The following is a 17,824-nucleotide window of genomic DNA, read 5'->3' on the forward strand; positions in this document are numbered from 1 at the left end:
TGTCTACTCCTTAGTTTTCTGGCCCACTGGCTGGTTGCTGGCTTTGGAATGGAGCACTTCAGCCTTCTTCTCAGGTAGGAAAGATGAGCCATAACAAACCCTGAGTAGTTTTTCCTTGCTTAGATATAACCCATTTATTCTTTCAAATACTGCCTTTATGTTCCTTAATGGAAACGTTCTTTCTTATACTGCTATCCTGGAACATTTTCAGTTTAGATAGATCATATCTTTTATCTTACACTTAAATTTTGCAAGGCATTGCTTGTTTCCTCAAGACTGTGCTGCATTAAGGAGTCTCAAGTTCTCTCCCTGTAAAACATAATGGCATCAAAAATCATGTAATTTTTGGCTTTTGAAAATGAAGTATCTGTGATGCTCAATCTTTGATGATTTAGCGCAGACATAGTTGGGTCTGCGTGGCTGAGTATGCTGAGTATGTGTTTAGAAACACAATGGTGGCATTTGTTGGCAAAAAAATGGTGGAGAAAGACTGTGCTGGAGACTCAAGGATAAAGTTACTGACCAGGAAAGAGATAAATCCTGCCCTAAATTTTATTATGTAAACTGGCCATTTCTGGGATGAAAACGGGATTTCTTGATTAACAGATATTCTTTTACCTGCAGTAAAAGTATCACAATCTCTTCAAAGAAACAGGTTATACTCAAGAGGGATAAACTTATTCAGGTGTGGATTTACATGAAGGCTGAGCTAGTTTTATGGTGGTGTGCTCCCTCCTTTTTTATCCTTCCACTACCACAGTGCTGGAAAATTATGCCTTCCTTGGATCCTCTGGTTGGTCTTTGTCTCTCCATCATGGATGTTTTTAGGTTCACAGAAGATTTGGAAGGAAGGTATGATGTTGTGCAGAATTAGAGGGCAAGAGACCTCTTGTCACCTGCCTTGTGATGTAATTTATGAGCTTCTAGATGGTTCATCCTCTTCCCCACTTACATTATGATTGCATCCTGTCTGTTTTCATGCTTGAGAGACACCTGTGTAATGATTATTCACATTAGATTTGTCTAGGGAAACAGAAGCTCTGCACATGTGGACCACCTGAATATTTTCTTAATGGATTGTTTGTTCTATTAATACATAACTATGGTGATTTCCTCAGTGACATCTTGTTTTGACAAATGGACGAGGACATATAAACATTTTTTTTTTTTAAATTTTATTCAGAGAAATAGAAATCTTGTTTGTTACATTGTTTTGTTTTTGTGTATTTATAGATTAGAAAGGCATAAATTGTGAAACTGAACAGGCCTTATTTTCACTTTCTTCAGTCTGTAGAGCAAAGAACAGCTATACATGAAGCAGTAGGATGGCATCAGTTTCCGTCTGGTCTTCTCTGTTTTAATATCACAGTCACTTTGCTGAGTGTTGCCCACATATCTAAAGTCTTGTTATCTGGTGAAGGAATTCAAACTCTTTTAGTTGGGAGGGCTGTAAGTCAGATGGAAATAAGAAATATCTTCACCTGGCACAAAAAGAGGAAGCACTGTTACATACATTCTTAGTTATAGGTCCCTGTATGCTTACGTGATTCCCTGTAAAGGGAATAAATCTCCTGTAGCTGCACATACTTACAGCTGCACTTCTTTTGAGTTCCAAAAAGCTTTTCCCTGCTTCAGTATAGACCATTGTAATATCAATGAAATATCTCAAAAGAAGGGCTGGGAGCTGTCTTTGCTAGAGATCACACAAGCTTACTGCATTGCTCTGTTCTGATCACATGCTTTCTGCCTGCTAAAGACAGAAATATACTGCTGTTGGACATCATCATTTCCATGCTGAGTAAAATGAATGCTCACAAGGTCACACACTGATGTGTCTCCAGTGAGATAACTAACTTCATTGATATCTCTGTTCAGCTGTCTCTATATGTATATGCATGGCTATATATATGTGTATACATATATCTAAAATCACAAACCTGCACTGTACAGACAGAAAGCATTCTACTCACTTTAAAAGTTCTCAGTATCAAAATGTAATTTCAATCTAAAGTGTGAACACTTACAAATCCTCATATAAAATAGGTGTTCTTTACATTTGCTGTGTGAAAAATGCTGGTGTTGTGCTCTAAAAAGCTCAAGTGTTCATAAATCTATTCCATCCCATTCTGCTTTCTTTTGGTAATCTTCACCAACATAACATTTAGACAAAGCTCTTTTATATGAGCTAGATCTTTTTGATATTGAATCAAACTAGCCAAATATGTAGGAAAAAGAGCTTACCTGCACTCCGGCTCTTTTATCCTGACCCTGGTGAGTGCACTGGGGCCCATATAGCCAAGGCTTCTGTCTTCATCATGCACCCCTGTTGTGCTTTTTCACTTATGCTGGATTAGCCCAAAAGCTGTGGAAGTAACTGGTCCTGGTATGTGGATTTTTTTTTTCCTTCCTTATTTTCCGCAGAATCAGACAGTATCTACACACAGCAATCCAAAATGGGGACAACAATCCATATCTCCTCTGCTTTGTGGAGGACAATACTTTGTGGGACCTCAGAGATTGCTGCAAGTCCAAGCTGAAATTGTGCATTCACTGTAATAAAGCATCTCCTATATATTGGGACAGGAGGCAAATGCAGGTAAAGACTTTTAATGGGCTCATGAGTTGACTGGGACTGAGAGCATGATGCACAGCAGTGGTGTGGCTGCTGGAACACAAGACATTTAGTTGGACACAGAACTCTAGCACTAATAAAACACCACGGTTTTGGAAATGCACTTCCTGGCATGTATGTGAAATTGCAACCATCCATCAAGTTAATGGCTTACCTGTTAAGGGTTTTATATGTTAGTCTTTTTCTTCAATCTGAACAGAGAGCTCAAACACATTTTTGTCCAAAAGTTACCACTTCAGGCCACAACACAACAGAATTTTAAGAGGTAGCCTGAATAAGATCCATCCAGATACTAGGATGGAATATATTGTATGAAAATAAAAAAGCAGCAAAAATTCTTTGGGCTCATTACGATGTATTTTCCACTGAGAATTGCTGAAAATTCAGTGGGGTGGGTTTCATTCAAAACTCACTGTAGCAACAGAATCTGTCTTTGCTTTCTATTTTTGCTGTGGTTTCTGTGTATAAAAGGAAACTTTATATTAAATATTTATTCTGTACCGACTTGTATAGAAAAGTCCAACTTTACAGTTGAAATGGTAAATGTTTAACTTCCTTGTACCCCTTTAATTTGTTCTGTGCTACAAATAAATGCTTCTTCTCAATATCCATTTGCATATTCTGTAGTTTCCTACTCTGTTTTGAGTTGAAGACTGAAAAAACTGTTTCTGTAATCTCCTTAAAACATATTTTTTCTATAGACAATCTTAAATGATTTTTGCATATGCGTTCAAACTGTATTTCTCTCGATCATCATATTCATCAACATTGTTACAGCAGAAATAATGTTTGAAAAGTTAGTTTGAACATTTTACCTGGACTCTAGTTGTTTCCAGTCTGCTCTTCTCGCCTGTAGCATGTCCTGTCCTTTCTGCTGTCTTTTTTTGACGTTGGGGTCCTTTCCCAAAGAATATATAATTTACAAAGGCATACTCCAGTAAGGCCAGAAACACAAACACAAAGCATCCCATCAGGTAAATATCTATTGCCTTGACATAGGGAATCTTTGGTAAAGTCTCCCTGAGGTGGGTGCTGATGGTGGTCATGGTCAGCACAGTTGTGATCCCTGCAAGAGAGGTGGATGTTGAATAAACAGACAATGAAGAAGATAAGAGCATTGAAGATAAGATAACAGCATTATTCTCCTACTACGCAGTTCTGATGCTGATGGCTTAGTTATGTGATCAGGTCCTAAACACTTCTGGAACACTTCATTTACAGCAGTAGCCCTGCTTGACCCATAAAGTAGCTTGCAATGTCCTGGGGAACCAGGATAATTTGGAGCCAGAAAAAGTTCCTGTGGAACTTTTGACTGAAAATGTAAAATAGAAAGGAAAAATTTGTGATAAAATAATGGTCTTTGGTGAAGAGAAGGTGATATTCTTGTGCCAAAGACCTTTTCCTGTTAAAAGGGTGCTCTGAATAAAACATTTCTACCTTACTGTGTTAGCTATCTCTGTCTTTTTTGTTTTTGTTGCTTTTAGCTGGATGAAATTATTTTTAATCTAATCACAGGCCATTAATGTATCTAGATAACACTGTGCACAGGCGCAATGAGTTGAATTTACAGAGCGGTGAGTCAAAATAGTGGTGGGAAAAAATGACATAATTTGAAGAGGGCATCTGCCTTAAAGCACAGTCAGTGGCAGAAGGTCTTGGTTTTTATGGTAAGTTGTAGGAAAGAACATGGTATGGGAAATAAGCAACCATGTGTGTAAAACAGGATTATTTGGTGTAAATTTTCACCATTGTCCGTAGGACTTTGTGTATTCATTCAAGCCACACATCCAGCTGAAATCGACTCTATTTAACATCAGTGAAATGTTGGGGCAGCACAGCATAGATAACCTTAGATATTTGAATTAGAATGTTATGCTTCAGTTTGGAAGCAAACTGCTTTTGGCCTGGTCCAAAGACCATGACAGCAACTGGAAGTCAGTCAGGATCCCAAGCTAACTGCAGAGCCAAACATCAGACATAGGCAAGGTGACATCTGCCTGCCTTCCCAACAGTGAAGACCCCGTGAGGCACAGCATCAGACCAGAGTTAATGCTTCTGAAATCAGCTGCATGGAATTGGCACTACTGTGTTCAAAGGCAGGAAGTATCCATATATTGGAGTGATTTTGAAAATAAGTTACCTAGAGCAACTCTGGCTGCAGAGGCATCATAATTGATCCAAAAAGATACCCATGACAGAATTGTGATCAATGTGGAAGGCATATAGGTCTGCAAAATGAAGTAGCCAATATTTCTCTTGAGCCGGAAGCTAAGTGATAACCGAGGATATGCTCCTGAAAGAAAGAAGGCATACAATGACTAATGCCTAAGAAAAGTTAGAGATTGATATCTCTGGGGTTGTGGGGGAGCTTTTTAAACTAGCTGCTGCTTACCTGTTGTAAACTCCACTCTCTTTGATACCATCTTGTAATCAACAATAGAAAATTGTGGGAGCTCAATGTTACTAACTCCGGTTACCGCAGACTCTCCTCCATTCCAATAAAATTCAATATCATCGGTTGTGTATCCATCTGAAACAGAGGCACAGTTTGGTTATTGATTTTTCTTTTTGTTTCATCACTTAGCTTAAATAGTTGCTGTTAAAGTGGAAGGAGCTGCTCTTGAATGCTGTTGAGTGAAATTTCTGCTATAGAGAAGCCACTTCCACTTCTCTGTGCCCAGGGGAAACTTCTTAGTGCAGAAAGTAAGAAAGGAGAAAATAAGGGCAGAACTTAAGATTAAAGATCATTTTTTTAGGTAGCTATAATAATACTGTTTTTAGTTCAGGCTTGAGTTGTTCAGTTAACTAATAGACTGACAACATTAGGGAAACTTTTAAACCGGTTAGGAGGAGCTCTGGCAGTAAAATCAGGCTCTGTGCACAGCTTTGTTTTTGATTTCCTGTGCAGCCTGTGACAAAATACAGAGTTTGGATCCAGCAGAGGCAAAGAGGATTCCAGAAGAATTCAGGAGCCTGTACGACAATCTGACACCGTCTGGCTGAGCTGTAGTTACCCCTTTGATATTCATAGTGTTTTATATTTTATTTAGACCACACTGTTATTGATCTTCTTACGGATCTATTGATCTTTTATTTATCTTCTTATCATAGAAATATTTCCTATCTACTTTAAAACTAGTGTGTTTTTTCTTCTTTCTTTTAATAGTGATGTTAATTATTTTTCACAAAATTAAAAATTAATCTGCTATTTTACCATTGGGAATGTAAACATTATTGTTAGCATTTTCAAATAAATTTTTAATTAAGCTCAAAAGTGGTTGAATTTCAAAATCTCACAATTGATGTTATTTTTGGACGAATGTTTAAACTGCTTCCAGTTTATTGCATTTTACTACTTTCTCCAGATGCCCACTGAAAGAGCGAACATCTCATCCAATTTTAGACTTTTCCTCCAGGCGTGAGAGTTAAATCACAGGTTTAAATCATGTAACACAGATCAAATAGAAACATGAGTTTGAACTCAGATCTTTAGAAAACTGGACAATGGTTTTGCCACTGAACAAACCACAGCATCAGAAGCCTCTGCAGAGCTAGGAATTTTCATTCTATACGCACTGATGATGAATTTTCTAGCTAGGGAAATTAGACTTGAGATGTCTGTTCCTATGATAGTGCTTGGTAATAGGCTCATCTCAGGAAGGCTGACCACATGCAAAATGGATCTGCAGGTCCCCTGGGGGCAGTCGGAGAAGCTCTCAAAGCATGCCACTGGGCTTGAGAGACCACTTAGAAATTCTGCAGTTATTGAACGGATATCTTTTGATGCAAACATGCAGTGACGGATTGAACAAGGTCAAGTGTTCACATCTTATTTGTGAACTGTGCCATGGTTTGCTAACTGTCTGAATTGCTGCTGAAACCGTACTAACCTGTGTAATATGGATCATTGCTGTTTGCTTAAACTTCTGTGCTTCCCATTACTTATACCAATTGATTTGAAATAACCCATCTCAGGGGTGTCACGCAGGGTGCTCTGCCTGGCTGGTTTTCATTGCTTTCAGGTAGAAGCCCAGGAGCTTCTCATCGAAAAAGGTCGAGACAGCTGCTTGGTGGTGGGGCTTCAGCAACTGCTTTAAAGGCATGGCACACAGACATGGAGCCAACATTAGCCACACGTGTGGTGTAATACCAAAGGGCTGAAGCAGAAAATGTGTTGTCTGTTTATAAAGTCAGGGAAATTTTAACTTAATTTTCGTGCAAAATAAATCTTGAAAAAATGTATGATAAAAATCTCTTGAATATTCCCCTCTTTTTTAGAAAGATGCAACACAATAGAAGAAAACGTAAGCTGTTATCTCATACTGAGAGCATATTGATTATCTGTCAGCTTGGTACCACACAGACATCTGCTATGTGAGGTACCAGTTGCAGTTATCGCTTTGTTTTTAGGGGCTGGTACTAGAAAGAAGAAAGGTGCGGGCACTACCCAAAAGTTTCATGAGTGCTTGATGCAAAGTGAACCAGGGGAAGGTTCAGATGTGAGAATCAGGGGTTCTGCTTCAGGGTGTGGAAGATAATGATGAACTTGCTTCTTCCATGCCACCAGCTGTGGCTTGTTCCACACCCCTCCCTCCAATTTTGCCCCAATTCTGCCTTTTCCTCAGCCAGTGCAGAGATATCCTGATAACGAGAAAGAGCTGATGATGGTTTTTATCCAGGAGCATTCACGTTTCTTAACTCTGCTTTTAGACGAGTAATCTAGCAGGAACACTGCCTGTGGTGTTGAACAGATAGCACAGCACACTCAGGATTTCCTTGGCAGTCCTTGCAGAGATTTGGGGGCCGGATTCCCACGCGGGGGCGCCCACGCACCGCGGAGCGCTACCTTGGTCCTGCTCCCTCCCTCGCAAATTTGCTACGTGATTGCCAAGATTTTTTATTATTATTATTATTAATAAAGCTTATTTGATACGTGTAAGCCTTTGTTTGCTCCCTAGATTCTTTCCCAGCTTTAAAACCATTAAAATGTGTTTTATTGCTCAGTTCCAGACATTAAACTTCTGCTTCCTAGAAAATAATGTCTAGGAATGATAATACAGTCCTTGATCTGGCAACACTTCATTTTGTTTGCTCCTGGACCCGCAGCTGAAAGCTGAAGGGAAAACACTTAAGCAGAAGTGCCACAGGTCTAGAATCTAACTGGATTCAAACATGGCAAGAACTGGTTATGTATACATGTAAATCTTGCTGTTCACAAAAAAATATGCTTTAGAAATGTGATATCGCAGAGGTTAACAGTGTATTAGATGTTAATGTCACCAGGCTGCTTTATTTTCCACTACATTTTTTTCTTGCAATATGAAATACCTCTGGGATAAAGATTCATTTTACATTAACTTCACAAACAAAGTCACGGTTCCATACCTAGGACCTATTCTATAGAGATGTACAAATGGAGACCCCCCCTTTTTTTTTTTTTTTCTGTGCTTCTTCATGGTAGGCAGCTCCAAACACCAAGCAAAAGGATCTCTTCCTTAGAGATCTGAGTCTAAATAGGGCATTTCAAAAGAGTATTTCTAGTCTGTGTGCCCTAAACCATTCAACCACATGTAAGAACATGGGGCTGGAGCTCAACTTTTTTCTACTGGCTCATCTCTTTCCTAATGACATCAAGTTGAATGTGGTTGCTAAATGTGTTTTTACATTTTTCTTTTTTTCATATAGTTACTATTCTTCTGACAGCATTTATGATGATAAAACTTTTTTTTTCTTCTTTTTTTTTTCTTTTTTCTGCACACCACAGAGATGATCCATACAGTGGTAAATTGATGGTTTCAGCTGAAGTCCAGTGTGGGACTGGGGCACCATAAAGCCAAACATCTGATTGAAGCAGTTAACATTAAAGTGGTAAAATTGCTTGAAATGGTTCCCTGTCACTGTGTTAGCATGGGTTTATATCTATAAATGACTTATTTCTTTATTTATTTTCAGTGAGGAATACAGGCTGACCAAAGGAAAGCAGCCTTTTACTTTCTATAGTCAGATGGCAGATTGTAATGTGGGATATGAGTCAGAATTTAGCCTAAGCAATATTGACCCAAATGAATACTTGGTTAGATTGCTGCAGTATAACAAATTGTCAGTTATTTAAGAAGGTTTCTCAAATAAAAATAAATCTAACATATGGGGGAATCTGTTCTATCCCAGTTGGAGACATCATTTCCTATCCATTAGAAGCAAAAAAATAAATGTTATTACTGCACAAAGTCACTCTTGCAGCATTCTAATCTAGTTCAGGGAGTGAATTATAACCTTGCCTTACTTTGCAAACACCTTTAGTACCAGTTTATTTTTCCTTGTTATCTTGTTTTGCTCCTTTAACTTTTACATCTCATTTGCCACTGAGACCTGATACGAGGTTGGAAGTCCTTTGGGAGAGGAAGTGTTTGTTTTTGCTTAATATATCTTTAATGGCTAACACAGCAGGACTTCTCGGTATTACTGTAGTCTCAATAAATGGAAACATTTCAGAGCCTCTTGAAGGTTTGTGAAAGAGTCATATGAGTAATGAGACTTGTACTAAAAATGCCTTACCAGTTTATTTGTCTCCTGGATTATGTCGGTGATGTCAGAGGACCTACTGAGTCTAAAATAAAGATAATACTGTTCGCAATCACAAAAACACTATAATATGCTTTATCTAGTATGGCTTTTGTGTGCAAAAGTACCTCTTACAAGGCAAACTGGTATTTTTATTTTATTTTTTTTTTCCTGTTCACTAGTAAGAATTTAATTCTTATTAGCGATAAACAAGCAAATCAAGGAATTATTAGGAAAAAATAAGCAAAATTCTTTAAACTTTCATATGCTTTCCAATCCATGTTGTGGTATATCTTGACTATTACACATAGTTTTCTTTCTCCAGAATAGGTGTACTAAATTAGCTGCAAAGAAGGGCCACTGAGATGATTAAGGACAGACTTGATTCCACTGAAGGCAAAACTGGCTCAGGCATGATTCATCAGCCTGATGTATGAAGGGACTGAGGGAATGTTATGACAACAGTTTATGAGATCACAAATTAGCATGATGAACTTGAATAGGAAATGATTATTCACAATCTCTTATACTTCCAGATCAAGAAGGCAATAAATGGCATTGCCTAGTGGTTGGTTTGAAAGAGCTAAAGGGAAATGTAATATGCAGATAAACTGCAGAACTCTTTGCAGAAGGTGATGTGATGTCAAAAGTTTATGCTTGTTCAGAAGTTATAATATTACTCACAAAATAAAAATATGTCAGTTTTTTAAACATAATACTATTTCTGACTTCAGTGCCAGAGATATAACTTTGGATTTGAGGCATTTTGATGACTTGTCTCAAAACTAGCAGCAATGTTATTGCTCTTCAAACTTCTTAAATGAAGCACGCATGCAGTAAGTGCTCAGTTAACAACTGAGCAGTGTATGTATACTTGTGCAGATGGGATATTTGTGTAATTGCAAAGATGCCTAACTGCTATTTACAAATCAGTCCTGGTAAGTATAGCCTTCACACATTAGTTTCTACACACTTTTAGCCAGTTTCTCAGTTTATAATCTAAATCTAAAGTGTGGTCTTTTGAAATGGAGCTTTAGTGACTCTGTTAGTTACGCTGATGACCTGTTTGTTTATCTGCTTCTGTGTTTCTTGCTCCCTGGCCTAAATCCTATTCTGCTGTGAGGCTGAAACCAGCAAACTTCTTAATTCTTAGTGTTCTTGTCTGAAGGCTAGACAGCAATCGATAAAGGCTGAAGCTAGTCATGCAGAGATGAACTCCTCTTGCCCTCCATCCACATGGACTTCTGCTGGTAACGCAATAGCCCTGTGAGTGTGGCACTCAGAAGAAAGAGTTTGTTTCTTTCTCATGTTAGGTGTCAGAAATCCCAGCCTTTTCCCCTTTATTTCTTTCTGAGATGCCTTTTTCCTGAATCTGTTTTGAGCTTTCACCTTCTTCCTTTCTTCTTCTCCTTTGAAATGGACACTTAAACAAGATACCAGCTACATCTCAATCTGCAAAAAGTTGAACCAAAGCTCCTGACCCCTTTTGGTGAGGCTAATTTACTTTTTTTTTTCTTTTTTCCTTTTTTATCTTACTGTTTACTGTTTATCTTTTACCATTTAACCCTCCCTGGTTTGATGAGAAGGAAAAAAAAACAAAACACATATATGGGATCATCAAAATGCCACCACAAATTGGTTTGACTCCAATCCTGGCAGTACCAACTGGAAGCTCCTGACTCTTGACAGGTGACATCAGTGTGTTGAGAGAGAATGACCTCTCCTAAGAACCCAGTGTTGCAGTCCTTCACCTCTTGTGTGATTTCAAAAGGCTTCCACTCCATCATGATAACCAGATGAAGGTAACCTGCTTTCAGTATTGTCAGGAGCTAATTTAGTGTAGAGATTTTTTCTGATGCAAATCACTCTTTTAATCCCTTACTTTGCTACCCTTTCTTTCTTTCTCATCTGGAACAGCTATGCAATGCATAGCTATGCCAGTCTGAGCTATAATCCTGGAAGTCTTTTTCTGACTTGAGTTGCTTGACAAAGTTAAAAAGAGAACAATAATATATATAAGCATATTATGTAAACATTAGCAACAGAGGTCCAGCTGTTTAGCATTCAATTAATTTAGTTCAGTCAATATTGCATGGTACATAGTTTTGTCTGCTTGTATTGTAAGCACATCTTGCCCTTGAGCACTTATTTCATTTGACTAATTAAGATCTACTTCTAAGTGCTCCCATTTTGTTGCCAGGCAGATTCTCCCAAATTTAGGTACAGCTGTTGTGCTCTGTGAAGAAACCATTTGAAGTCAAGGTCCATCTGTTTTGTTCTCCATTGTGTCAGGCCAAAACCTGTGCTTGCTGAAGGCAGCAGAGCCTCTGACTTTATATGAATCAAGACCCTGCATGGTTCATGCAAGTACACCTTATATTTCTGTGCAATATTTTTTGCCCCCTGGATGTGGAAGTGAAAACCTTTTAAAAATTTTAACTACGTAATTCAGTTGCTTAATTTTTTTTTCAGAGAGGTAAATACTGAGGCAAGTACTAGGCCAGTGAACTTGTTTTTTTTTAGATAAACTGTGAGAATGAAGTAATCCTAGTGGTCATGCTCGGTGTTCTGTCTACCTAAGATGCTGAATTTTCAGTTCACGAACAACTGTACAAAAAACTAAAGTAATGTTGAGCTACGTGAAAATTTTCCTTCAGCAAAAATTAAAAATGAGTAAAAAATAACTTTCCTAAATAAAATTAGTTTCAAATAAAAATTCCAGCTATTTTGACTTTTGAAAATGAAATATTTTTAATGAAAAAAATATAAAATGCACATGTGTTATACTTTTTGCATGTATTATACTTTTTCTGCATACATATCTCGGGAAAACTGTTGCACACTACTGAATTGATACTTCACTGGGGAAAAAGCCTGGCCTGAAAAACACTCTGCTGTTCTTTGTGATGTTGTTACAAGACCATGAAATGAAATGTAGATTGATTTGACAGTTGTTTTAAAACTTTTTCATGCATCTACTTTACCTTTGTAACCATAGGTAAGTACTAAATCTGTATTGACAAGTATGGAGTAAGAAAGTCCTACAAAGAAACAAAAGTTAAGGAAAAGTACACCTAGATGTGTTCTTGGTAAATAGATTTATGGTTGTAACAGGAAAAAAACAAAAGAAATTTCAGACTGAATTCTGGTCTTCTACAGAAATGAATCCTATTGCTTATGAAGCATATATAACATTGTCTTCTAAGGAAACGTACCTCCACTAAAGCATGAAGATAAGTCTGCATCATTTCAAACACCATGGCCCATATTGCAGTTCACAGCAGGGCTAACAAGTGCAGGTTACCAACATTTTTGGGACTTACTGTGTTGCAGAGACTGAATTTGTGCTAGCAATGATTGGTAGAAAAATAGCAAATTCATAGTACAGGATAACAAAATTCTGCTACTGCTAAGAAAATATGCACAAAGCATATGCTACTTTTCATCAATAGATTAAGTATGATACAAAACTAACCCATCTTTATTTTGTAGGGAGACTCGAAGTGCAGAAGGAATATAGCATACTTTACTGATGTATTATGTTCATTTCACCTCAATAAATAAACAAATAATTAAAAAAAAAAAAAAAAAAAAAAAAGGAATAGTAAGCCAAAGAAGACAGAGTTACGTAGAGAAATGTTAGGTCTTACTAGTCTGATATGTCTGGACAGCCTGGATCAATAATCAGAACTAACAACCTCTATGTTCCCCAGGACAAAAAGCAGACTGGATTCAGGAGGAGAGTACAGGAGGTGAGTGGCTTCATCTGATGATTGTAAGTAGAGGAGCAGACTCTCTTTTAGGTGGGTTGTATACAAAATCTGTTTGGTATCTGCATTTTTTTTGTGGAGGCAGATGTGCAGCACATACTCGTTAGTGGACTAATAGGGGGTGATGACAGAGGGGCAAGCTCTCCATAGAGAGGGAAGGTCCAAGGTCTAGCAATCAAAGGACACTGGATAATTTTTTGTGTGCTTAATCTTGTTGATACAAATTCCAGCCCACAGTGTGTGGAATATTTGAATTAAGGGTTCTGTTGCTTTGACCCTAAATGTGGATTCAAATAAGGCTGTCATGCTCTGTGTGGTTTGGATTAGAAATGGTAATATGTTAAATAACCGTGTGTTTTCTCAGGAAGAGCTCTCCATAGGTAATTTACTGTTCAGAGGCACTTACAGAATACAAATGAATAAGAATAGAGAAAGATTGCTGAAGAGATTAGCCATATATTCTGAGTTAAAACTTAGTCATTGATGGTATTAGCAAAAATTGCATCCCACCAGTGGGAATAGATATGCTGGGTAACAATTCAACAGCCTTTAGGTGCTGCTTCATTAGCCTGTATCTATACTTAGAATAATTGAGCAGCCTTTCTGTTTTCCCTGGCCATCAGCACTATGGATAAGTAGACCTGATCCTGGCATTCAGTGTCTTGTATGAAATGAATTTTGCTTAGCTCCATTCCACCGACAAGCTAATGGGCAGTTTTTTTATTGTACAAAACAGCCTTGCACTTTGGTGTTAACAGATATTCACAAAACTGAGTTACAGAAATGTGCTCCCAGTGTAGCCAGGGAGATTGGATTTGTGATTGGGAAAACGTAGTGCTGCTATTTGTAAGGATGAATCGTAGGCTGCCAATCACCAGAAAACATGAATTCAATGAAAAATAATATAACCATGAATGAGGTCTTCAAACAAAACTGAAATGCTTAATGTTTTCTTCCTGAAGTTTCCCACACATGGTGGTTTGCTCGTAATAAGCAATGTTTCTTTGAGCAGTCTACTTTTGCATGCCATGTTTGTTACTTGACATTTATGCAGAAGATGAATCTGCATCAGCTAAAGCTGTTAGAAGTGGTAGCAGAAAACTAATGGAGGAATCTTTAAGAATTTTATCTGATGGACTCAGTTATGCTTTCAGTTCTGCAATTTGGTTCCTGATGAGTGGAGGTCTGATACATGAAAGTACGGCCCAATTAGTAATTAACTACTTTGTGCTCATGCTCCTCCAGGTTGGGTAAGCAGTCTTTCAGCATAGCGACTTGAAGCACTGTGTTTTGCTTATTTGTATTATTGCAGTGTCAAGGAGCCATAGGTGAAGATCAAGACAGACTGTACTGGCACTGAACAGAGAATTTCTTGAGATTTATTACATCTGTAAACTCAGATGCGTTTGGGGAAAGAATTCATTCTCACGAATTGAAGTGAATCCATGAGTACCAGAATCTCCCAATTTGTGCTGGGTTTTATTTTATGCAGCAATTCACACCTTGGCAGAGGACAAATAAATTCATAAACCGTACTTAGGGCTGTAATATCCTAGCACAACTGCGTTATCTCAAAGCACAATATGCCAGCTCTGCAAAAGATGTGATATGACTGGGTTTGGAGATTATTTTTGCTGCTTCTCTGACTACAGAAATACAGACTCGTGTACAAGCACAGCTGTTTCCTGAGAAATCCATCCCTCCTCTAAATGAGACCCTATTTTTGAAAAGTGACCCCATCTTGGCTCTCTCTGGTCAGTGGGGGACAGCCTCGTCCCATCAGTGGCTCTGAGGCTGCTAAGAAGGGGCAGAAATGTGCAGAACACTCACTGTAATTGACTCAGTGTGCAAGAGAAGAGGGCTTCAGATACACTGGGTAGGTGACTAGCTTGGCTAATTTCATGTGCTCATGCAAGTACTGGGTGTCAAGTGTTTGCTACCAAAGTCTATGGATCCGTATAGCTATCCATCCTTTTGAAAATAAAAAGGGAAAGATATCTAAACTACAGTCAGCACCCTAGTAACTTCTAAATTTGCGTGCAGTGTTCAGATGCACGGTGAAAGTGAAATGACTAGTTTCTAACCCTCTAGGGAAAGAAATACTTCCAAAGTGTGTGAACAGAGCAGTCTCCATTGCTTAATACTACTGTACTGTGAAGAATGGATTATTTTGACTTAAGTTATGAAGGGTAAACAATGACTGAAACTGAGCCAAAACAAAACAACAACAAAACCAACAACAAAAAAATAAATTTTTGGTGCGAATAAACAATACAAAATCCCATTTGTGTTCAGTATCAATACCAACAAGGTATTTGTGAATCTGCCTCTCAGAATTTCTGGAAAACAAAACAAAACAAAACAAAACTAAAACAGCAACAACTTGGTCAGCTCCACAAGCTCTTCGCTGTGCTGGGCTTTCTGTCTCCACTGGTGTTTAATGCTGTGGGTGCTCATGCTGTAACTTTAAAGCCACTCCTGTTTTGTTGCCAGTGCATTCTATGCAACTTTGAAGGACAGCATTTCAGCTATGTTAGAAAATAATGCATATCTACAAATTGCTGTGTATGTGCAGGGCCTCCATGGGCAATTGTTCAGCAGTGAACGGACAGAGATACAAGCTCAGCCTGTGTATCCTGCAAAGGATACACAGAGGGACTCAGGACATGTTATCTAAATGTATTTAGAGATGATTACAGTGTGTTTTGAGTTGCTAAATGTGTTCTTCCCCAGGGAGTGGTCAATTTGTTGTTCCACTGGGCGATACCAGCAGCACAAGCATGCTGAATTCCTTGCAACTTTTGCAGGGATGTTTCCTATATACTATCTTCCTTGGTTTATGAGCATGCTGTGATAAAATATGTTTAACTGTTCTTTTGCAAGGGTTTGTGGGAGCTAGTCGCTTGAATATGGCATTTGAACCATGACAAAACCCTTGTGAAATGTGGCATTTTGTGCATGTTATGTAGCAGAAAGCAATGTGGGTGCAAAAGCAGCATGGATTATATGTAAACTGATGGAGGCACACATGCACAAAGGTTACTGCTGTGAATGGGATGAAACGCAAAGATCTTTGTATCTCTTATAGCAGGCAGATTAAGCCAGAGAGAGGCTGGCAGAATTGCCCACTTAGTAAGATTGCTTCTACAAATGCCTGCAAGAGTGATTTCTGTAACATGTGCCCAATTAGCAAGTCAGAACCTATCCTCCCGCTATTTTTGCTTGCAGAAGGTTGTCGCAAAATTAATTATGTCAATTTTAATTTTAAAATGTGCACATCAAATCTGGGGAGATTAATGTTTGAAAGATTTAATAAATGGCCAGATTTTGTTCAATTGTAACTCCCTTCTTTTGTTTCACTTTTCCTGTATTTCATATTTATCATACTTTTTGTGCTGCCTTCCTTGAGGCTGTATGTATTGTGTAACTGCTGTAAACCCACTTCTAAGCACCAACTGACCAGTTTTAGCTCTCTCTTAGGTCTGTTTTCTGTTATTCTGATTATATTGAGACAATTTGAATTCTGTATCAATTATTAACTGTTCCACTTCCTTGTTGCTTTTTTTTCTATTTTTCCCTATGGCCTTAGGTCTCAGCAAAACATGGGGAGCTGGTCTTGAGCATGTGCAGAAAAGCCATTCATGCAACTGACATGTCAATACCTGTCAGCACTATAAATAATTCAGTTTATTAGTAGCTCTATTACTTCCAATCTGATGAGGCAGAGGGTGATCTGGTGTAGCAAGAATATCTACTTCAGTTATGGAACAGCCTGCAACAGCCACCAGGACTTTGAGCTCCTTTTCTTGGGAGTTGGTTTTAAGATAATGTTTTAAGATGAGGCTTTTAAGATGAGTTCCTCACCTTTCTTGGTGTAAAAGGAGGTGGGAGAGAAGCGAATAAAGGTATCTCAGTCTGTGTGGGCTTTGGGAAAGGTGTTGCTAGCACCTACTTCCTCTCAGAGGGGCTGGGGAGCTGCTGCTAGACAAAGGTAGAAGATGTGGGGGGACAGCTAGTAAGTGCACTTGTTCCTAGATAATTCACTGACAGGAAAAGTCAACAATGTGCTTATGTGTGCAATGTACATATAAATACCTTGCCATTGGGGTGGATGGTATTTTTCATCTGTATTGTTGTCACTGATTCAGGTATCTAGTTAAGCTTCACAAACTTTTGTATCAAATAAATGAAGAGAGAAAAACTAATGGCAACTCCTTAAGCCAGCTTTGACATAAAAGTGAAGTTTCTGTAAAATTGTACTCTGTACCGACCAGAAAAAAGAGCATGTTCATGCATGTAGCTGAGGTGGTGAGTCTGTTAAAATCATACTTCAGGTCTGACTAAGTAAATATAGAAGTCTGAACACTTGGAAGTGTCAGTGCTTACTGGCAATGATTTTCTAATGGTTGTGAAATGGCATATCCTTCTGTGTGGCACTTGCATCTAACTTCAAATGCACACTAGATTTAAGTATAATCTGAGAAAATCTGAAAGATGTGAATATTTTGATTCATCCAATTGATTTTTTGTTTCCTCCTTACTCTGGAACAGTGCTGTACCCAAGCATGTATCAAGTTTTATTCTTAGCTGGACACACCTATCTCAGAGTAGCGTGCTTCATGTGTAATTTGGCATTCTCTCTCCTGCAGCATTTGGGGAGAGGGGCTTGTGCTTGGATGAAGGAGCAGGGTCCCAGAGCTCTAAATATGTACGGCAGACAGAGGGACTTGGCTCCCATCTTCCAGCATGACATCTTTGAATTTAGATTTCCTCTTGCTCTTGCATACATGGTTTATTTTCTTTTGGTAACTGGTCCCAGGAATCCTCTGTACTTAGATTACATTTCTTCCAAAATAAATAA

General features: G+C 38.3%; 1 protein-coding gene across 1 annotated transcript in view; it reads right to left on the reverse strand.

Annotated features, from left to right (window-relative positions):
- The window catches only part of GABRB1 (gamma-aminobutyric acid type A receptor subunit beta1), a 126,627-nt gene that overhangs the window by 3,385 nt on the left and 105,418 nt on the right, over positions 1 to 17,824 (reverse strand). The window contains exons 6-8 of the mRNA XM_027457143.3: positions 5,025 to 5,162; positions 4,773 to 4,925; positions 3,448 to 3,698 (exon numbers count right to left, since the gene is read on the reverse strand). Coding sequence (XP_027312944.3) covers positions 3,448 to 3,698; positions 4,773 to 4,925; positions 5,025 to 5,162 — 542 coding nt within the window. The remainder of the gene's footprint in view (positions 1 to 3,447; positions 3,699 to 4,772; positions 4,926 to 5,024; positions 5,163 to 17,824) is intronic.

Source organism: Anas platyrhynchos, chromosome 4 (assembly GCF_047663525.1).
Source record: "Anas platyrhynchos isolate ZD024472 breed Pekin duck chromosome 4, IASCAAS_PekinDuck_T2T, whole genome shotgun sequence".
Taxonomy (NCBI): domain Eukaryota; kingdom Metazoa; phylum Chordata; class Aves; order Anseriformes; family Anatidae; genus Anas; species Anas platyrhynchos.